At 29.9% G+C, this 23,807-nt stretch overlaps 3 protein-coding genes across 5 annotated transcripts; 1 reads left to right on the top strand and 2 right to left on the bottom strand.

Annotated features, from left to right (window-relative positions):
• Positions 1-375: 375 nt before the first annotated feature.
• On the bottom strand, positions 376-10,342 carry LOC122501487 (ankyrin-1-like). Of its 2 annotated transcripts, none has more exons than XM_043610992.1 (3): positions 10,278-10,342; positions 9,326-9,418; positions 376-3,200 (listed from the first exon to the last, which is right to left on the bottom strand). In XM_043610992.1, exon 3 carries the CDS (start codon positions 3,086-3,088, stop codon positions 695-697), a length of 2,394 nt encoding a protein of 797 aa, XP_043466927.1. In that variant the 5' UTR covers positions 3,089-3,200; positions 9,326-9,418; positions 10,278-10,342; the 3' UTR covers positions 376-694. The 2 variants fall into 2 exon arrangements, with proteins under 2 accessions (XP_043466927.1, XP_043466925.1); XM_043610990.1 differs by having other exon boundaries at positions 10,139-10,315.
• Positions 10,343-11,633: 1,291 nt separating this feature from the next.
• On the bottom strand, positions 11,634-15,625 carry LOC122501486 (ankyrin-1-like). Its single transcript, XM_043610989.1, has 3 exons — positions 15,498-15,625; positions 14,937-15,033; positions 11,634-14,378 (listed from the first exon to the last, which is right to left on the bottom strand). The coding sequence occupies exon 3, from the start codon at positions 14,265-14,267 to the stop codon at positions 11,856-11,858; it is 2,412 nt and encodes an 803-aa protein (XP_043466924.1). The 5' UTR covers positions 14,268-14,378; positions 14,937-15,033; positions 15,498-15,625; the 3' UTR covers positions 11,634-11,855.
• A 155-nt stretch (positions 15,626-15,780) lies between these two features.
• On the top strand, positions 15,781-22,520 carry LOC122501488 (zinc finger protein 706-like). 2 transcript variants are annotated; one of them, XM_043610993.1, is made up of 3 exons: positions 15,781-16,147; positions 17,751-17,895; positions 21,015-22,520. In XM_043610993.1, exons 2-3 carry the CDS (start codon positions 17,752-17,754, stop codon positions 21,102-21,104), a joined length of 234 nt encoding a protein of 77 aa, XP_043466928.1. In that variant the 5' UTR covers positions 15,781-16,147; position 17,751; the 3' UTR covers positions 21,105-22,520. The 2 variants fall into 2 exon arrangements, with proteins under 2 accessions (XP_043466928.1, XP_043466929.1); XM_043610994.1 differs by lacking the exon at positions 15,781-16,147 and adding an exon at positions 16,250-16,391.
• Positions 22,521-23,807: the final 1,287 nt, after the last annotated feature.

Here is a 23,807-nt window from a genome sequence, read left to right as displayed (position 1 = left end):
AGCACGTAACTCCCATAGTCCCCACCAGGCGTCCAGAATGACGATTTTTGACGATAACGGTCGTTAGCATCTGCAGAGAGTTAAATTTTCAAACACTATCATAAAATACTTTAACAAAGACCTCTAGAGTGAAAAATAGTTAAAGTATGTAGTTACTTCTTCTTAGGGAGCGTTCAGACCTTCTCATGCAAAACTTATGCATGCAGGTTGCCATAGTAGCGTTCGAGAGTGAGAGAGATAGAATAATTTCCTGTCTCTCTCACTCTTGAACGCTACCATGGCAACCTGCATGCATAAGTTTTGCATGAGATCGTGTGACTGTACCCTTAGTTGAAAAATAAAATTCAATAAGTTTATAAAAAATATTTTTATTTTGCGACGAAATTTTGCCATTAATTTTTTGCCAAAATTATTTGTTTCCATATTAAAATATTAAATAATTTAAGCGTGCTTAACTTTATCTTACATATAGCAGCAAGTACAAAAATAAAATTTACAATACAACAATATAATGGAGAGTACAAAAATTGTTGCAGTAGATGCAACAAATTGATAACAAGAAGTGTTTTTTAAAAATAGATCAGTCTAATCAAACTAAAAATCTACAGAAGCTGTACCTGAGATATTATAATGATATTTAAAGTTTTTCTTCATCGTTGATTATTATTTATCACTTTTTCTTATAGTGTGAAAATTAAAAAAATACTGATGACAACTTTCGAAGATCGCACATTGAAAGATATTGTAATATTTCTTGTAGATCAATTGTTGAAAATTGAATTTTATAATTCCTTTTAATGTAATGATACAAACAATTCGTGGATATGTCAATTAACTCAATTCTACGCTTTATTTTTTCAATACGCAACTTTAAAAGTTTTGTATACGCGGGAAATTTATCATACGTTAATTCATTGCTATTTAACAACTTCACATCTCTTATGCAACTCGCAATTTTGTCAGTAGACTTTACTAGAATATCGTTAAAAGTCAAATTTAATTCTTCGATAACTTTTGTTTTTTCCATAATTATTATCTGCTCTCGACATTCATTTTGAACTTTGTCAATTTCTATATTATATTCACTTGAATCGAAATATTCAATTATTTTCTTGCAACTGGGTTTTAACAGTTCCAGACGTGCAATTACCAACTTTAAAAGTTGATTATCATTGTCTGTTAATTTACTCGAATATAAATTATGACGTATAATATTCAAAAGCTTGTAATGCTTCTCTATTTCATTCACAATAAATAAATCCGACCAATTACATCCACTAAAATTACAATGATTTGAGATGGATTTAGAATCATAGTAATCGATAATAATTTCACAAATTCCTGAATAATACTTTCCGCGACTTAATTCAAAATCTAGAACTTCTTTGAGTAATTTATTGTCTAAGTAATTGAGGAAGCATCTCGCAATTTCAGGACAAAATTCACCTTTTTTCTCCTCACTATTCACAATCTCTTTATTGTCACCAATCGAAGTTTGTTCGTCCTCGTCAAAAACAGGTAATCTAAGGGCATCTCTAAGCAATGAACAAACATGGAAGTAATTTTTATGCTTGAGATCTCCGGCAATTGATAACAATTCTGACATTTTTGATAGATTTTGAAATACTGATGGTGTCAATGTTTTTGAAACTTTACTTTGGGCTAATAAATATCTTATTGATGAAATTTCTTCCATTTTTCTAATGAGATTTGCACCAGAGTCTACGAGATATTTAATCATATTTAAATTTCCCAAAGCTGCTGCGAAATCCAATGGGCGATGGAGTGCTCTTGTTTCTGAATTAATCCACGCTCCGTATTTCAGAAGAATTTCGACTAAACGTGTGTGTTCGAATGTGGCTGCAATATGAAGAGGAGATAATTTGTCCCTAAAACAACTTTCAACTGAACAGCCTGCTTCTAGGAGAATCGTTAGCATTTCCTCGTTTCCGTTTTCAACGGCGATGTAAACTGCGAATTGTCCCGATTCACCAGATAAAGAATTTACTTTCATTTTTTTGAGAATTTCTTGTACCTTTTCAATGTCGTTAGCACGCACGGCGGAATGAAGTTCAGTCTCTTTGGAGCATAATACAGAATCGATTTTCGAATAACAAGTTAATAGGTACTTCCAAAGTTTAAATTCGTGCATGTCTAATGCGTAAAAAAGTGGAGTTTTTGTATGATCCGTAACAAGTTTTACACCGTGCTCAAGTAGAAATTTCAAGACATTTATATGTTTATCAGTTTCACAGAGATCGATGAGAGGATGATCCTCATTTATTTTTGATCCACTTTCAAACAAATATTTCACAATACCTAAACGATGTTTGCTTATTGCCACACCTAGGGGTGTTTTGTCTTTAAAATTTTTCACATCAAGTTTGTCAAATCCATTCGACATTAATAATTTGACCATTTCTAGATTACCAAATTTAGCGGCATAATGAAGGGCTGTCATTCTTTTATAGACCTTTTTTTGTTCTTCGCAAAACTCACCACTATCATCCATCTTGGCGCCGTACTTCAGAAGAAGTTCCACAAGTTGGATATTCTTAAGACTGGCAGCAACATCAATTGGTTTCATGCGGGACATATCATCTAGTACATTCACCATAGTTCCCTTTTTCAAAATTCTCTCGACAATTTGAATGTTCTGCGTTTTTATCGCGACATGAAGTGTTGTTCTTCCGTCCTCTCTTCGAATATCAATACGTGCACCATTTTCCAAAAGAAACTCGGCTACTTCGACTTTATTTTGCAGTAAAGCTATATAAAAAGGTGTTCTACCCTTGATATCCACGACATTAATTTCTGCTCCATTTTTTATCAACAAATCGACAATCTGTAGATGACCTCGTGCTGCTGCCACATGCAACAATCTTTTGTCATGCACATGTTTTTCTAAATTTTTTTTATTCAGTAGAGTATTAACACGATTCAAGTCACTATTGTGAACGGCAAGGAAAAGAGGTGTGTAATATTCTGTACTATAGTAATTCTCAAAATCCTCATAGTTGTCACTGTAATCATCGTAATCTGGCTCACTTTCACTGCTGGAATAATCCTCTTCATTGTTCAACGACATTTCGTAAATTTTTCACGTACTGATCAAAAAAATTACCATACGTAATGCAAAAATATAATAAACAGAAGAATTGATGAACTACAATTCCGAAAAGAAGTCTATCGTAGATTATCTGGAACAAAGAAAGTAAAATAAAAAATATTGGAATATTTTTTTGTATATTGTTAATTATTGTTAGGACGGTTTTGTTTTAATTAAAAGCCTCGTGTGTAAGAATAGTAATATAGGAATTAATATTTATTGACAACAAAGGTGGCTTGTGCTCAGTTTTGATATACACTTAAGAATTTGGTTAACCGATACTATACAACGTTCACTTTAAAGTCCTCGATTACGACCCAACTTGGTCTCTATTCTCGCAATTCACACTCAACAACAAATACGATTACTGTTACAAATTACGGCACGATTGCCCTTCTGCTTTACAGATACTTCTTTTTGCGCGACGTCTCGCTTGCTAGTCTATCTTAGACATCCTGATTCTCTCGTCCACACATGACTACCAACTTATACTTTTAAAACTCACTAATGACACCACAGTGCCGGCAACCAATTAACTCAAAGAACTATTTAAAATATGGATAACAATCGGCCATCCTTGTTTAAGCTTGGTCCTCCAAGCTGCAATAAAAATATGTTTCATTCACAACAATGTAATTATTACTCATACGTACTTTACTCTTCAATCAATCGTCGAGGTTTTCGAATGATACGCTTACTTCTTAAGTTCGATTCGTCGCTTACAATGTTTTCGAGCACATTATCATTAACATTCATCGATTGCTCACTTACATTTGGATCTGACTCATCGGAACTACTCTCATCATCACTTACACTATTAAAGGCACTCCAGATTTTAATTTGGCTGACGTGAGCTGTAGTCGCTCGTTTCGAATCACCTTTAGCAGCAAGACTCTGGACTCTGTATGTATCGGAAGGAAGAATTTGCGTTATAACTAAAGGTCCTTTATACCTGGCTTGCAACTTGGTTGATTCTCCACTAGCGACTTTCGAAGATCGTACGGCAACAATATCACCTAACTGAAATTTCACATTTAATAATCGGGATTTATCATATCGCTCTTTCCACATCAATTTTTCACGCTCAATCTTATCACAAATTTCATCCCGAACATCTTCCGGCGGACAATACGTTTCCGATCTCTCAGATAATTCTCGTGCGAGCCCTTCATTAAATCGAGGTACATATCCGTAAAGAGCTTCGAACGGAGTACGCCCTGTTGTTTTACATACAGCTGTATTTAAATCACGCTCTAATTTGCGGACATTTTCGTCCCAATAACGACCTTCAGTATCCGTTATACTGGATTGTAATGCAGGCAAAATGGTTTGATTCAGTCTCTCGATTTGACCGTTTGCCTGTGCATGTCGACTTGAATTAAGCGTCAATTTAATCCCATGAGACTCACAAAAGTGTTTAAAATTCTCGGCGGTAAAACTTGTCCCACGATCCGTTACTATTCGATTCGGCGCTCCGAAACGATGGACAAACTCCTCAACTTTTCTTACCGTCGTGCTAGATTTAGTATCTTTAACTGCGTATAATTGACAAAATTTTGTTAAATTACAGTTTAACGCGAGAATGTATTTGTTCTTTCTAGACGATGTTACAAATGGTCCGAGGTGATCTATGTGCACGATTTCGAAAGGTCTCTTTCCTGCAGGAATAGGGTGCAATTCCCCTGCCTGCTTCCCGTGTTTACGTTTCGCAAATAAACATTCCACACATGCATTGATATGCCTGCGCACATAATTTCGCATTCGTGCAAAATAATAATGCTCACTTATTCTAGCTATCGTGCGGTCAACACCGAAATGACTTGATAAATCGTGATTTTTAATCACGAGCGCTTTGCGCATCGCTCTCGGAACAACGTACAATTCTTTTTCCGTAATTCGTGGGTCTTTCTTAAATAATATACCATCTCTCAGAACATAATCGACCACTTCCCCCTTCTCTCGACGCGTTCTTGTATTCTCGACTTTTTCTAAAATTTTAATCTTTCTTTCTAGCAATTCATCACATCTTTGATACATCATGATTTCGTCCTCGCGTACAGAAATATTAAAATTCGTAGCCATTATCAAATTATCGTTCGCTTCTTCCACTGGTGCACGTGACAGCGCGTCTACATGATTCATTTTCTCACCCGAACGGTGATGAATTTCAAAGTCATACTCGGAAATTAAGTTTAACCATCTAACTATCTGAGGGTTATTTGTTTTACAAGAATCAATGTGCACTAGGGCCTGACAATCGGTTATCACGTGAAATTTTATTCCTATCAAAAATCGATGAAGTCGAATCATCGACCAGACTATAGCCATTAGTTCTAATTTAGACGAATGATAGTGTCTTTCGGTTTCCGAAGTGCGTCTACTGATAGCGTATATTAATTTTAACTCATTGCTCTTATCTCCCTGTAGTAGCATCGCACCTAAACCTAACGACGAAGCATCGGTATGTAGTTCCGTCCTAACTGCCTGTGGATTGTAATATCCTACAACCGGTTGTGACCCAAGTTTCAATTTAAGCTCTTGAAATGCGTTATTACGTCGTTCATTCCACAGAAAAACTTCGTCCTTTTTAAACAATTCTACAATGGGGGCTGCTATCGTTGCGAATCCGGGCACGAATCGCCTGAAGAAACTTGCCAACCCATGGAAACTTCGTGCAGTATGAACATCGGTGGGTGTCGGAAATTCGAGAATCGCGCGTATCTTTTTGTCTCCCGGGCTCATACCGTTCTTTCCGAACGAATATCCTAGATATTCTACCTGGTCAAGACCAAATTTGCACTTTTTTATATTCAAGGTTAGTCCCGCGTCTCGCAACAAAATTAGAATTTTTTCGATTTTTAACATAAGTTCTTCCCACGATACTGCGTGAACGAGAATATCGTCAAAGTACGTTATAGCTAGCTGATTCCCATACGGTCCAAAAATCATTTTCATGAGTTTAGCGAAATAAAAGGGCGCGTTCATTAGGCCAAACATCGCCCTTTCAAATTGCCCTGTTTCATCTTGCGTTATGAACGCCGTTTTCTCTTTAGCCGACTCAGTTAAGGGAATCTGCAGATATCCTTGTGCGCAATCTAGAACCGCAAAAATTTTAGCCCCGAATAACGCGTCCAACCCATCGTCTACATTTGGTAAAGGAAAATTCATGCGAATTGTATTTTTATTAACTTTTCGATAATCTACTACAACGCGTGTAGAACCATCTGGATTTTCAACGAGTAAACATGGACTGGCATAAGCAGCTACAGTTTCTTTTGCCAGTTTATTTTGTTTCCATTCTGCAACCTTTGATTTTATTTTTTCTCGCTTCTCAGTATTTGTAATATACGGTTTCGAATAAGGTGGCTGCGTCCCTGGCTTTTCTATAATGTCCATTTGAATTAAGTGTGTGCAACCTAGTTCTGACAGATTAAGGGCTATACACATTCTATATCTATTTAACAACTCGAGCAATTCTAATTTTCTTTCTTTCGATAATTCTAATATATCTACTACTTCATTCTCTGTAATCGGTTCTCTTCGCGGTTTCATTTCTCTAACTTCCGAAACTGTCACTTTTTGATTAAAAACATAACCTTTATCAAGTTTGATCACGTCGCTACTATAATTTTTGACAGGTAAAATTTCATTCGAATCACTGATTTTCACTTGAATAAAACTAATAGACGCAGGTGGTAACCATATTGATTCTTTCACCACAGGTTTACCTGACACTGGTAATTCAGGAAAATGAGAAAAGGGAAAATTTTCACTAGAAATAATTTCAAATTTGTCTCCGTAACGATAAAAAGCTAATTCTGGTAATTCAGTATAATTTCTGCCGATAATGACATCATAACGCAGTGCCATATCATTCACAACTCTGAAAAGTACATTTTTAATTTCACAATTATCGACTTTCACGTCTTGTCTAGTTATTCCCTTTGAGTATGCTTTTCCCCCACCAAAACCTTCAATTTCATTCTCTTGTTTATTAAAACAAAATTCGAATTTTTCAACAACGGATTCCTTCATTATACTATCTGAACTGCCTGGATCGATAAAAGCTAATATTTCATTCCCGCCAATTTTTACATTTTTGATATATTTATTAATCGTCTCTACACTTTCAATTTCCGAAATAATATTAGTTTCAGCCTTCATCATTCTTTTTGGCTTTAGGCAATCCTTAGCCAAATGACCGGGTTCCGAACAATTAAAGCAATTTCTAATCGGTTTTTGTAAACAATTTTTCGCGAAATGACCTTTTTTACCACATCGATAACAACTTCTTTCAGAGCTTACCTCATTCGAATAAACAATATTGCTGGATTCCTCTTGTTTGACGTTACCTGATGATTTTGGAATTGCTCCACGATGCTCAGGAACATAGGAAGACTGTCGTGGTAAGTTCGATCCAATTCTGCGTTGACTCTCTGGTGCTCGACGTTGATCTCTCGACGAATCAGCCAACTGTCTTCTTGCCGTATCCAATGATTCAAATTCGATTATGTTACGTAGTAAGTCGTCTACATCCACATGATTTTTGCTCATGACAGCTACACTCAAATCTCGTGATCGTAGTCCTATAGCGACTTGCTTCTTTATTTCATCCAACGTAAATCCCAATGCTTTGCATAGTCGCAACTTGTCAAAAAAATATTCCGTGGTATTTTCCTGCTGTTGTTGAATTCTAGCTTGCATTTCTTGAAATCTCTCGGTAAGTGATTTTTCTAATAAAAAAGTATTCGAGAATGCTTTTCTGAATGATTTCCAGTCTCTGATTTCATCGATATTGGCCAAATACCAGTTTTTGGCAGCACCTTCTAGGTGACTACGGGCGGTTTCGAAAGCAACCGTTTCTGTCCATTTATGCAATGTTGCCGTCGATTCCAATTGCTTAATCCACACTCTCGCACTAGCTGCACCCGAGATTCCATTAAAATTGACGATATTGTGAGACAAATCCGGTAATACATTGTAATGATGTGTCTGTTGATCTCGGCTCTGAGTTACTCTATCTATTAATGTTGCATTTTGCTGCAAAATAGTAGTCAATGCCAACAATAATTGCGATTGATCTACCACTCCCGGAGAAATAACACTATTTTGTAACGGGCCTCCGTTACTTCCCTGTCCTGGTCTAGTATTGGGGCCTTCCGGAATAATAGATTCTCCATTTAGAAATACCACAGTTCCGTCTTCTCTGCGAATTGCTCCCGGTGGCAATTGGTCTGATAAAGATAATTCGACAAGAGCATTGGCCGCAAGTTGTTGTTGTTGTTGATGTTGTGACATTTTGACAGGTACTGTACACTTCTAAGAAGTTCTTCTTCTTACCACTAGATGGCATACGTCACTATTATCAACAGAACTTCAGAACAACACAGTAACACTTTCTTAGCAGTCGCCGAAAGAAAGACCTTTTTCGCGACGGCCATTTTTCTTTTTCCACGAGCACATGTTCGCACAATTCAATAATAATCCACATCCACCAAGAATTCACATAACCGCATCCACCGTATCCCACTTCTGAATTGTTAGGACGGTTTTGTTTTAATTAAAAGCCTCGTGTGTAAGAATAGTAATATAGGAATTAATATTTATTGACAACAAAGGTGGCTTGTGCTCAGTTTTGATATACACTTAAGAATTTGGTTAACCGATACTATACAACGTTCACTTTAAAGTCCTCGATTACGACCCAACTTGGTCTCTATTCTCGCAATTCACACTCAACAACAAATACGATTACTGTTACAAATTACGGCACGATTGCCCTTCTGCTTTACAGATACTTCTTTTTGCGCGACGTCTCGCTTGCTAGTCTATCTTAGACATCCTGATTCTCTCGTCCACACATGACTACCAACTTATACTTTTAAAACTCACTAATGACACCACAGTGCCGGCAACCAATTAACTCAAAGAACTATTTAAAATATGGATAACATTATTATTAAACATTATTAAAGAAAATGAAAAAAACCTGTGACATAATTTATGGAAACTTGATTTTACAAAAATGAATTTTTTTTGTATCAGTTATAAACTAACAGTACCCAAGTTATCCTTATATCGTGAGATTTACCCTTATATACATAATATAATATAATCAAAAAATATTTAAAATTTATTTATTAAACTTAAATTTCAATTTTACTTGTGAATTATAATGTTACTTTAAAGTGTAATTATAATTTTTAGAATACATACCCAATCATCCTGCAGTTGTAGACTTTCAAAAATAAATTGTCGCCTTCAAGATGTAAAGCACGGAGGATTCATCTATAGACTTGTAAACTCAATCTAAAACAAAAATAAAATAATCTGTATTATTTTATCTCATTATTTTAAATATAACGAAGATAAATTCGTAGATTTTCATAAATTTACAATTTATAATAATTTTTACATTATTTCAATTTCAAATCTAAAACACAATAAAATATTTCAAGAATTTACATAATGGATTTGAAAATTTAGAAATTATCATATCTATAAACTTCTAAATTAAAGGACACTGTAATATAACTTCCTGTAGTTATATAGTTTTGATATGGTCTTTTTATAGTTTTATAAATCGCTTTGGCGAATAATGTGTTTTCATTTAGAAGCTATCCAAACGCGTAAAATTACGAAAATCAGCGTATTTAAATTCCCTGTTGTAAAATGACTACTTTAAATTAATGTTTCAGTTTCAGAACTTGTTCTAAGTATAGGCAATAAATAGAAACAATTATTAAGTACCAAATTTAAAAGTTATAAATTAAAAAAAAATTGTAAAACTGAAACATTGAAATTTCTAAAAGGGCATTTAAATTCACACATTTTATGATAAAAAATAAAATGTTATTAGTCTATAGAACATTCCATAACAAAAATACAAATAAACAGGAAATTTTGTCTTACAGCACAATTTAATTTTAAAGATTTTAAAGTACAATTTTGAGATTAGCAAAAATCTGGGAATTGTTTTTTGACAAACACGAATAGTTAACCTAAAATACACTTGGAACTTTGTCTTACAATAGGAAATTATTATTACTTGATGTAATAAATATTTGAAAATCACAAAGGAATTGTTTTTTGGATCCTTCAATAAACAAGATAAACGTTGTAAAACAATTTACATGTTGTTAAATAAGAATGAAATTAATAAATTTACAATATTTTTTGTGCATGGAATCGTTTTCGTTTCGACAGTTTAAAGGTGCATTCAGTCAAAATCGCCACCACAAGAAGCTGCAAAGGTGTTTCTGCATTAGCTTGAAAATGCTGTAAGCGTAAACCGAAATCAGAAAATCATAAGTACAAGAGAGATAGACTAGCTGACTATTTCTCTTGCACTTAGGAAATTCTGCTTTCGGTTTCACGCTTTCTGCTGAAAAAATGGGATTGCATTTTTAGAATTTGCAATTAAAATTCCCAGATAACAAAATGCGCGTTGTGTGCTACTAATATCATCTGCACGCGTGCCGATTTATCCGCACTATGCGCGTTCACTGGACCACTCAGATGCGTCATCATATGCGATCCATAACTGTCGCATATTGTGATGGGCACATGCGTGACGGTATAATGCGAATAAATTATATTTATACTTCAGCCTTATTTGAATTAAATAAAAAGAAAAGATTATTGACATTAGTAATTTTTTTTAAATTAAAATGTTATTTATAAAAACGATTTTAATTTAATATTTCAGTACAATTTTGGAATTGAAATTGTTAAAAACTTCCAAATTCTTTTTTTGAGGTTATATCTAATACAACAAAAATATATATGTACTTTAAACAAATTAAATTTAACTTTCTTATTTTGCTGCAGTACTAAAAATTAAATCCACAATAATTCCTCACAATAATATCGCAATAAAAAACAATAAAAAATGAAATCACAATAAAAACTTATTTTGATAACACACCACAAACAATGCTGTCACCATTATAAAATGTGTGATTGCCGATACGGGTGGTTGCGCATCATTAATTGCGTGCGTATTAAGTGCAGTTCACTGCACACGCATTCACAGCATTCGCACTGTGGATGGTAAAATGCGTATGGATTGACTCTTCTAGTGAGTCGCACTTGTGAACGGAACATGCTTATCATTTTGTATCACAGGCGCTTACGAAATGCAGTTCACAACACTCGCATTATTACCAGCGTCACAGACGATAGTAAGATGCGTATATGAACCGACTCATCTGGTAAGTCGCAGTTAGTGCAAGAAACATGCGTTTAAATGCGACGCACGATTGTTATCTGGGTTCTTCAAACTTAAATTTTCAAACACTATCATAAAATACTCCGAGATCAGTAAAGTGAATAATAGTTATAAAGTAGGTATGTACTTAATTACTTTTTAGCCTTTTTAGTTGAAAATTTTATTTTGAAGAAGTATTGACAAATAATGTCTTATTTTAAAACATAAAGGTGCATACGCGGCTCTGTTGTTGTTTATATAAATAAAGTATAAAGGTACTTCTACAATGATCACTTTATAATGAAACTAGTGCGAAATATTAAATAATTTAACTTTATCTTACATATAACAGCAAGTACAATAGACAATACAAAAATATAATGGAGAGTACAAAACTTTTTGCAGTAGATGCAACAAATTGATAACAAGAAGCATCTTTTAAAAATATTTCTGTCTAATTAAATTAAAAAGTATAGAAACTGTGACTGACATACTATTATAATGAAATTTCAAATTTTTTCCATCGTTGATTAATATTTACCACTTTATTTTATAGTCTGAAAATTCAGAAAACACTGCTGACAACTTTCCAAGATCGCTCATTGAAAGATATTGTAAAATTTCTTCTAAATCAGTTGTTGAAAATTTAATTTTATAATTCCTTTGAATATAATGATACAAACAATTCGTGGATATGTCAATCAACTCAATTCTACGCTTTATTTTCTCAGTACGCAACTTTAAAAATTTTTTATACGCTGAAAATTTAGCATACGATACTTTATTGGTATGTAATAATTTCTCATGTCTTACGCAACTCGCAATTTTATCAGTAGACTTTACTAGAATATCGTAAAAAGTCAAATTTAATTTATCGCTAAATTTTGTTTTTTGCATAATTACTATCTGCTGTTGAAATTTATTTTGAAATTTGCGAATTTTTGTTTTATCTTCACTTGAATGGAAATATTTCATTATTTGCTTGCAACTGGGTTCTAACAGTTCAAGACGTGCAATTACCAACTTTAAAAGTTTATCATCATTTTTTGTTAATCTACCCGAATTTGAATTATTTTGTGTAATTTTCAAAAGCGTGTAAACGTCCTCTATTTCATTCACTATAAATAAATCATTCCAATCATTTCCACTAAATTCATAATCAATGGGAATGAAATTGGAATCGTAGTAGTCGATAACAAATTCACAAATATTTGGATTACAACTTAATTCATCATTTAAAACTTCTTTAAGTTCTTTTTCCTTTAAATAATTAAGCAAGCATCTCGCAATTTCAGGACGATATTCCCATTTCTCTTCCTCACTATTCACAATGTCTTTATTGTCACTAATCGAAGTTTGTTCATCCTCGCTAGAAACTCTTAAAATATTAGCAAATGACAACAAAAAACCAACATGCATTTCACTTTTATGCTCGAGATCTCCGGCAATCAATAACAACTCTGTCATTTTTAATAGATTTTGAAACATTGAACGTGTAATTGTTTCTGAAACTCTACTTTCGTCTAATAAATACCCTAGTGATGAAAAGTATTTCTTTTTTCTAATGAGATTACCACCAGAGTTTATAAGAAATTTAATCATATTTAAATTTCCCATAACTGCTGCGAAATCGAATGGGCGATGAAATGCTCTTGTTTCTGAATTAATCCTCGCATCGTACTTCAGAAGAATTTCCACCAAGCGTGTATGTTCGAATGTGGCTGCAATATGGAGAGGAGATAATTTGTCCCTAAAACAACTTTCAACTGAACAGCCTGCTTCCAGGAGAATCGTTAACATTTCCTCGTTCCCGTTTTCAACGGCGATGTAAACTGCGAATTGTCCCAATTCACCAGATAAAGAATTTACTTTTATTTTTTTGAGAATTTCTTGTACCTTTTCAATGTTGTTTGCGCGCACAGCGGAATGAAGTTCAGTCTCCTTGGAGCACAATACAGCATCAATTTTCGAATAGCAGGTTATTAGGTACTTCCAAAGTTCATACTCTTGCCTGTCTAATGCGCAATAAAGTGGAGTTTTTGTGTGATCCGTAACTTGTTTTATACCGTGATCAAGTAGAAATTTCAAGACATTTATATGTTCATCAGTTTCACAGAGATCGATGAGAGGAATATCCTCATTTATTTTTGATCCACTTTCAAGCATGTATTTCACAATACCTAAACGATGTTTGCCTATTGCCAAACCTAGGGGTGTTTTGTCTTTCAAATTTTTCACATCAATTTTGTCAAAGCCATTCGACATTAATAATTTGACCATTTCTAGATTACCAAATTTAGTGGCATAATGAAGGGCTGTCATTCTTTTATGGTCATCTTTCTGTTCTTCGCGAAACTCATCACTTTCATCCATCTTGGCGCCGTACTTCAGAAGAAGTTCCACAAGTTGGATATTATTAAGACTGGCAGCAACATCGATTGGTTTCAAGCGGGACATAGCATCCAGTACATTGACTATATCACCCTGTTTCAAAAGTCTGTCGACAATTTGAATGTTCTGCGTTTTTATCGCGACATGAAGTGTTGTTCTTCCGCCTTTTCTTGGAATATTAATACGTGCACCATTTTCCAAAAGAAACTCGGCAACTTCAACATTATTTTGCAGTAAAGCTATGTAAAAAGGTGTTCTTCCCTTGACGTCCTCGACATTAAGTTTAGCTCCGTTTTTTATCAATAAATCGACAATCTGTAGATGACCTCGTGCTGCTGCCACATGCAACATTCTTTTCTCATGTATATTTTCTGCTAAATTATATTCATTTAGTAAAGTACTAACACTATTTAAATCACCATTGTGAACGGCTAGAAAAATAGGCGTGTAATCTTCAGTACCATAGTAATTCTCAAAATCCTCATATTTGTCACTGGGATTATCAGAGTCTGTATCACTTTCACTGCTGGAATAATCATTTTCATTGTTCGACGACATTCCGTAAATTTTTCACGCACTGATCAAAAAATTTCAAGACGTAATATAAAGATATAATAAACAGAAAAATTGATGAACTATAATTCTGAATAGAATTTTTTCGTTGATTACCTGGAACAAATAAAATAAAATAAAATAATATAAATATTTTTTTCCACATTGTTAATTATTGAGAATGAATAAAAAACATTGTGAAATTATCCATTCACCTGAACTGAATAAAAATTATCTTTTGGTTCTGTTTATGGATAAGTCTCATTACGAAAAGAAGACTTTTTTTTATTAAAGAAACATTCAATTTTTTAAATTAGGGGCAAATTGTTTTTTACAACAAATTACACAAGCCAGCAAAAGAAAAAAAGACATAGGACAATTTGAGAAATTCAGATTTCTTAAAATTGTTATATTTCTTAACACATTTTTTATAATTTTATGTTTTATTGAGTAGTACATAACACACGCTTCAATATAAAGAAGAACTAAAAAGAAAAATTATTTTATTTATTTAATATTTTGATGTTTACTTTTTGTCGATTTTTTGTGAATCTTTTCGAAAAGTTTCAAAATATATATAATATATATATTTTTTTTTGAATAAATATGCATAAATTATTATTTAATTATTATAAAAATTTGTAATTAAATTTTTTCAAACTTCAGAATACATACCCAATCATTTTGCAATTGTATAGACTTTCCAAAATAAATTGTCGTCTTTAAAATGTACAGCACAGAGGATTCATCTAAATAGACTTGTAAAGTCAATCTAAAACAAAAATAAAATATTCTGTATTATTTCATCACATTATTTTAAATATAACAAAGATTAGAATATATTAAGAATTTCATAAATATGTTTATTGTTTTCTCATAGAGGAAGAATTGAATTTGTGAAAATTTTCGATTAAGATTTTTTTTACATATTTCGATGTAGTTTAATTTGAGAAGTCTAAAAAACGTGTTTTTATAAATATCCGTGTGTGTACTCTCAAGTTAATGGCACTTTTCAATAATTTATAACGAACTTTTTTATCTTTTTGACAATCACAAATAGTTAACCTAAAATACACTTGAAACTTAGTCTTAAAATTATTATTACTTGATGTAATAGATATTTGAAAATAAGAAAAAAATTGTTTTTTTCCTTTAATAAACATGATAAACGTTGTAGAACAATTTACATGTTGTTAAATTAGAATGAAATTAATAAATTTACAATATTTTTTGTACCTGGAATCGTTTTCGTTTTGACAGTTTAAAGGTGCATTCAGTCAAAATCGCCTTCACACGAAGCTGTAAAGGTGTTTCTGCAATAGCTTGAAAATGCATTTCTTAAGGGTGCCATGAGTGTGAGAGAGATGGAGATAGACAAATAAGATTATTGTACGTTGGCCTTAAATTCTATGGAAATGATCGAGAAGAAATGAAATTACCGTAATTTCTCTTTGGTAATTTTACCAGAATTTAAGGAACACACAAACCACCAATAGAAATTTGTCCTGCCTTCAGTATACTTCCTCGAATGTCCGTTGGAGCAAAGAAAACAATAGGATCACCACCACACAGTGATTTTTTTAAGTTCTTTAACTATCTATATTATCAAATTTTTTTTCAACTTGAGCTCAAATTTGGATAAGAGAAAAAAAACGTATATTCAATTTCTTATTTATAAAACCGATTTTCTTTCTCATGATAATTGTTAAGTGTTACCTGAAAAATCTTGACATCTGTTAAAAATTGTCATATATACATTTCATATTGCGCCACCTTTCACAAATCTTCTTTTTCCTGTTCATCGTGGTCGCAAAATTCTAAAACTACTTTGTGTTCAAGAAGCAGAAATTTTTATAATACAATTCCTTTTTAATCTACATTGAGAGGTGAGTGTATTTTTCATTTTAGTAAATATTCTCTATTCAGTGTGAATTGAATGACGAGAGGCAGTTAATTTCTTTTAGAGATCAATTTTTTACTCACACACATTCACTTTCAAATATGTAAAGTTATTGAACAAAATTTTCATTTTATATATAGTATAATATTACAAGTAGAAATGATTTTTGTATTTTCTCGATAGAAATCGTAAACCGAAAGAGACAGTGATTGAATTTTTTTCTCATGCACGTAAGTTCGTATTTTACACCATTTTTCGCCTCGTGTTCTGAAATCTTTTTAGAATTGTGATCCGCTGATGACTTTTATGTCATTGAACTCGTTTTTTTTAGAACACAACCTAAGTTTGTAACTATTCTTTTTTTTGTACGTATATAATGTCATTTGTAAGTCTTGTAATTTGTTCCTAATGTTCGTGACGGTAAATTAATAAGTAACAAATTAGCGCAATAACAGTATTAATGACCTTCAAAAATCAAAACAAATTTAAAAACAAGTGGTTAGAAATATTCTCTTTCAAGTAAATCTGTCTTTATATTTAATTAATTTAATTTTTAGTATTAAAAATGTTTATAAATCTTTTTACTTTTCGTTAATCCTAATTTCTGTATTTTTAATTCATAATTTTTTTCTGAAATTTTTTAATTAATAAATTATTGTAAATTATTAAGTAAATATTTAACTAAATTTTTAACAAAAATTATTCTTTTATTCGGAAAATTTGATAATTTTTTAATTTTTTAATGTGGGTGATTCTTCTGAAAGGGATTTTAATTTTTTAGTGATATTCTATCAAGTTTGAATTTTTTGAAAAATTTATTTATAATCTACGAAGATTTATCTGTCTTTACATAATTTTTAAGGCTTATTTTAAAAGTTCTTTTCAGTTAAAAAATATTTAATTATATTTAATTTTGTCTTCGAGTTTTGGTTAAATTTCATGCAAATAAATTTAAATTTTATAATTATATTTTGAAAATAATTAAATATTTTTAACACTTTTTTATAACATTATATCAAATTAAAGTTTATAACCTAACGTTTATTTTTCACTTATATTTATTTTGTTTAAAATAAGATAAAAAAAATTATTGAAATTATTAATTAAATAAAATAAAGGCAAGTAAAAATTCATCCCCGAAGCCTCGTTTTCTAAGTAATAACATCATGATTTTAAACTTTTTAACATAAAATGTAATCGATGTAAAAATATCTTTTAATCATTGTTTTGAAATATCCAACCCTCTAATTAAATTATTTACTTAAAAAAAATAAAATATTGAAGCTAAAAGTGTACAAAATCAAAAGATAATAATTTATTTTAAAAAAATATTCTTACCTATTTTTTTTACAAAATCATTGGTAATTTAAAAGTTATAATAATTAAATATACTTAACCTCTAGAAAACATGATAATAAAATATTTGCTGGAGGTCGTATTTCTGGAAATTAATTTGCGCAACTTATATAATTTTTTAAAACTGTTTTTAAACAAGTTTGTGAATAATTTCTTTTAAAATAACACATTTACATAAAGCAGTTTGAGATTATAAATTATTAGTCGCAGCTAAATATTAATTTTCTTTTTAGAATGGCTCGTGGACAACAAAAACTGCAATCACAGGCTAAAGCAGCTGAAAGAGCAGCAAAGGTGAAAAAACAGCAAGGCCATAGCGCCAATGATCAGAAGAAAGCTGCTCAAAAAGCTCTTGTTCATGTTTGCGTTGTTTGTAAGGTAGGTATAAATCATTAGTCGAAATTTTTATTAAATCTACTCTCTTTCTTTCAGTGAAATAAATTATCGGTGTTCAATTTTTTAAGATAGTATTACACTTCTTAATCAGTAGAAAATGATTTCAGAGGAATATAAATCCTGATGTAAAGAAAAATGGTAAAAAAAATCCTTTTCATCGGATGTGTTCATGGTCTTTTGAAATCGGCGATACACTCTCAAAATCTATTTTTCGAACCGAAGAAAACCATTTTTCGGCCCATTCATGTTTATCATATTATGGTTTTTATTTGGACGATGTTTCCAAATCTTTGGCATCACAAAGATTCCCAAAAAATCAATCAAGGAAAAATTTTCCTAAAAGCTTAAATTGAATTGAGTTTTCATTATAGTGTAAAAGGCGTTACGCGTAGAAAAGAAAAAGAATGAATTTTTTTCTATTTTTCTCCAGAAAACTAAGAAAATTATGAAAAAAATGATACTTAATAGAAGAGATTTATAATAGATAATAGAAGATTTTCTTTTGATATTTATTTATTTTAATATCGCAACCCATTTAAAAAAAATTCCAAGAGGATCCAAAGCGGGAAAAGCAGTGATTTTTAATTTCTTGGCACGGATTTTCCAAAAATCTAAATTAAATTTCAAGTAAATAGCCAAATCCTCGACTCGGGGGCTATTTTTTCTTTTTATATTTATTTATTTTAATCTCACAAGCTATTTAAAAAAAATTCCAAGTCGGGAAGGCAGTGATTTTGCATTTTTTTGTGTCAATGATTTTCCAAAAATTTCGAAATTTCAACTTAATTAATGATTTCTCGACTCGGAAGCAATTTTTTTCTTTTGATAATTGGGAAAAGCGGTGAATTTGATTTTTTAAATGAAATTTCGGTATTTTTGGAAGATCTACGACAGAAAAATTCAAAATCACTGCTTTCCCCACCTTGGATCCTCTGTGAATCTTTTTTAAATAGCTTCTAATATTAAAATAAACAATTATAAAAAAAAAATTGCTTCCGAGTTTTCAAAACTTTTGGAAAATCCGTGATTCCAAAAAATTCCAAATCACTGTTTTCCCCAACTTGGATCATCTTGGAATTTTTTTTTAAATGGCTTGTGATATTAAAATAAATAAATATCAAAAGAAAAAAAAGTTTTCGAGGCGAGGAATTAGCTATTTACTTAAAATTCTGCGTTTTTGCAAAATCCGTGACAAAAAATTCAAATTCACTGCATTCCCTGCTTTGGATCCTTTGTAATTTTTTAAAAATGGCTTCTGACATTAAAATAAATAATTATTAAAAGAAAAAAATTTCTTCCGAGACAAGGAAACAATAATTTAGTTGAAATTTCGTGATTTTTTGGAAAATCCGGTCGGCGACCAAAAAAATTCTAACTTTTGCAAAATAAGAACCACCCTAATAATAGCGGATCTGAAAAATAAGATTGTTCTAATTTTTCAATTCCATTGTTTCAAGATAATTGAATTTTTCTATACAAATAATTGAAATTTCTTTACATTTTTTGAAAAATAATTGAATTCTTTTAAAGAATTTTATTTAAATTTTTGAAAATAATTAAGGGAAGTTAGTGACCGTAATTATAAGTTTATTTTTAAAATTTAAAAAAGTCCCTCTTACAGTTTTAAATCAATTTTTTGCTTCTAAAAATTATATTATTCTATTATTATTCAATAATTATAATTATTGAATTTCTCTTAAATTTTTATAATTTCAAATTTCTGAATGTTCAAATAAATGATATTTATTTATTTCTTGAGCAAATTAAATGTTTATTACTTATTAAGTAAATAATTAATTATTACTGCTTATTATTTTTAAAATTTTAATAAAATTCTTCACAAGAATTAAATTATTTTCATAAATAATAGCATTTTTTGGAAGGATTTAATTATTTTTATAAATAGTAAAATTCTTTGCAGAAATTAAATTATTATCAATAGAATTTTAATAAAATTGAAAAATCAAATTTTCAATTATAATTATAAAGAGACAAGATTATTTTTAAAAAATTGAAAAAATTCTTTGTTTAATTCAATTATTTTCCAAATTTTCAATTAAAATTATTGAAAAAAACATTATTTTCAAAAAATTTAAAGATTTATTTATGCTCGAAATCAAATTTAAATAAATCAAATTTAAATTTAAATTTGATGAGAAAGAAAACCGGGAAAAAATTAGGATATAGCCGGGAAAAACCGGGAATTTTGTTGAACGAAAATAGTAGACACCCTGATTCATTCATGAAATATTTTAAAAATTGTATTAAAAATTATTGAATTGTTTCTAAGGATTTTTAAAAATTTTATAACAAATTAAGAAAAAAATTGAATTATTTCGTGAAATTTGATTGAAAATTTAAAAAAAAAATTGATTTTTGGCAAAAAATTTAATGTTTAAAAAAATAATTTAATTTTTCCGAAAATGTAAAAAATAATAATTATTAATAAGTGGATTTTTTAAATTTTTATTATGAAATTATTCAAAAATTTATAATTGAAAATTGAAAATTTTATAATTTGCATAATAATAATAAATTGAACATCTCGTTTCGCGAGATTTGCTAGTAACATTTGCTAGTTTTTAATTAAAATTCATTAAAAAATTAATTATTTTTTTAAATTATACAAAAATTCTTTTAAGAAATTCAATTATTTTCGGAAAATTATATTAAAATGTTTTTCAAAAATTATTCTTAGAATTCTTCTATCATAATATTTTTTTTAAATTGAAATATCTTTATAAATCATGAAGAAATTGATAAGTACGAGTCGAAGACTCGTAGTGATCGATTTCTTCATAATTTAAAATTTATTTAAAATCAGAATATTCTTCAGGGTCAGAGAAAAAGTCAAAATTTTGTCTGAAAATTAGGGAAAAACAAAATTAAATTTTTTTTTCCCAACCCTGAAAATGTCGGATTGTTTTTCTGGTAAAAACCTTATTTTTAATTAGACAGATTAGAAGGTAGGGCAAAAAAATTTTTAAATTATAATCAACCTTCCAAAAAAATTTTGCCCCTGGTTTTTCTATTGAGATTAAATTAAATTAAATACTATTTTCTATAAACTAAATAAAAAATTGTATTTATTTTTATTTCAGGCACAAATGCCAGATCCGAAGACATATAAGCAACATTTTGAAAACAAACATCCCAAGAATGATTTGCCAGACGATCTAAAAAATATATGAGGGTAGAGGCTCTTACGAAATAAAAGCAAAACAGGCGTACAAAGAAATAATGAGTTAAACAATGCCAGTTCATGCGACTAACTGACAAAATGTGATCTAGATTTTAAACAATAACAAACAAAAAGAAATTTATAAATTTTAACCATTTTTGCTTCTCTGTCGAAGCTTTAAACATTTTTTTTTTTTTTTTTTACAATTTTTGAGAAATCCTTATAAATTACAATTTTAAAATGTTAATCACATGTGTTTGTTAATTATAAGCATTATATTTAATTTTATTTCAATTTTGTCGAGAAATTAAATTTGTTTTACAATTTATTTCTTTTTCACTAGAAATAAAGTTGTTCGCATGAACGGGAGACTATTTTGCTGAGTGAAATTAGTAAAATTGATGCAGGAATTTTGAGAGGACTTATTCGATATTATATATATATGATAAAAAAAAAGAAAAACAGTAGTTAAACGAATTAAATCAATTTTGACAGAATATTTTGAAGGCAGTTTTGTGAAATGGATGTTTCGAGCAACGAGATTTGCATTAGTTATTGTTGCAAGAAGAATGTTACATTGGAGTTGAACTGCAAATTTGTTGCATATACCCCATAGCTTTTTACATTTAAACGTATATTATAAAAAAAGTATAAAATTTTAGAAATTCAAATTCTCTTACTGATATCTATGTTTGTACGCCTATGCCACGCCTACTTGCATACAAATACTGCCGGGATTATGGATTTTGCCAAATCGCAAAACTTTTTTCAAGGATTTGCAAACCAGTACTGTCCATTTTTATCTTAATCAACTACTGCCACATTCTTTAAAAAATCGCTGTCTTTGAAAATTGCCTTTTTTTTGGTTTACACTCGGCTTTTATATTGTAATTGTATTTTTATCTTAATTTTTCTAACTTTCTAGAATACATTTTGACAGTTGTTCGAAATAATTTTTTTTTTCTTATTTCTTGTAAATGTGTTGATGAAAAAAAAAACCAGTAGTACTTAATAAGATTATATTGAACTAAGATATGAGTCATTTTTATTTTATTTTTAAATTACTTTTTACAGAAGTTAACGATCGTTTATGATGATTTAAAAATATAAGATTGAAGTAGAGTTGAAAATCTATAGTTTCCCCGAGATCTTATATATATAGAGAGAGACCTTCCCTGAATATTCAACTAAGAATATAATTATTGTAGAGAAATGAATTTATCATGTGGTTATATAAATAAACTTGTAGTTTATTGATATCTGTTTCTACTGCAAGTTCAGAAAAGAAATTTTTTCTCTTTTAGAATTTCAATAATTTAATGGTAAGGTCGACGAAACATTCTATTAAAAATACATATTTACCTGTGGGACTATTATATGCATCATGTATCATGTGCTACTCTAATTATAGAATTTTACACCAGAATTTGTTTTTTTCTTGCATATGTCTGTTATTTACCTTTAATTTTTAATAATTTTAGATTTTTTACCAAAGGGTGGAGACTATTAAATAAGTAAAGTATTTTCCAAGAGCACAAAAATAATGAAGCTAAATGCCATAAAAAAGAAGGAAAAATGTTGAGTTTTAAGAAATTCGGTTTTTTGAATTTTTGCTAATTTTCCATAATTTTAAATTTTTTACTAAAGAACAGAGACTATTAAATAAATAAAGTGTTTTTCAGGAGCACAAAAATAATGACGCTAAATGCCATAAAAAAGAAGGAAAAATGTTGAATTTTAAGAAATTCGGTTTTTCGAATTTTTGATAATTTTCGATAATTTTAGATTTTTTACCAAAGAGTCGAGACAATTTAATAAGTAAACTATTTTCCAAGAGCACAAAAATAATGAAGCTAAATGCCATAAAAGAGAAGAAAAAATGTTGAATTTTAAGAAATTCGGTTTTTTTGAATTTTTGATAATTTTCCATAATTTTAGATTTTTTACCAAAGGTTGGAGACTATTAAATAAGTAAAGTATTTCTGAAGAGCACAAAAATATTGAAGCTAAATGCTATAAAAAAGAAGAAAAAATGTTGAATTTTAAGAAATTCGGTTTTTTGAATTTTTGAAAAATTTGGATAATTTTAGATTTTTTACCAAAGGATGGAGTCCCTACAAAATCTGTAAATCATGGAAATCATGGAAAAGGCCTGGAATTTTTAAGTTTCTAAATTTTTCCTGTTTTCCATTTTTTCTCTTCAATAGAAATACAATTAGAAATTTTAAGATATAGTATATAGTTGAAAATTGTAAAAAATAATTGAATTCAGGAAAAGAGTTTTTAGAAATTATTAAATTTCATAAATTTTACTCATTTTCCGTATACTTTCATATTTTCCTGTAAAAAGAATTTTGTCAGGGGAAATAATTTTAATGTCAGTAAATTAAATTCATTAGTCATCAAAATCATAATTTTATTTGACATAAATTTTATTTAACATAATTCTCATTTAAAAATGATCATGCAAAGAACATCCGTATTTATAATAATCCACCATCTTGTTATTAGTCTGAAAGCAACTGTAAGAAAATTGATTAAATTTTTAAATTTTATTTATAACAAACTAGTAACAAGAACAAGTTATTTAAGGAAAATATAATATAAAATATATAAACAATAATTAAGTAAATTTTTTCTTTTTTTAAATTATAAATATATTGAATATGTCAACTAGAACAAACTAATTATCCTTTTAACAGTAAATATTATA

Source organism: Leptopilina heterotoma, unplaced genomic scaffold (genome assembly GCF_015476425.1).
Source record: "Leptopilina heterotoma isolate Lh14 unplaced genomic scaffold, ASM1547642v1 Lhet_21, whole genome shotgun sequence".
NCBI classification, from domain to species: Eukaryota; Metazoa; Arthropoda; class Insecta; order Hymenoptera; family Figitidae; genus Leptopilina; species Leptopilina heterotoma.
The sequence above is the reverse complement of the archived record's forward strand: the minus strand, read 5'-3'. Positions and strand labels throughout refer to the sequence as shown.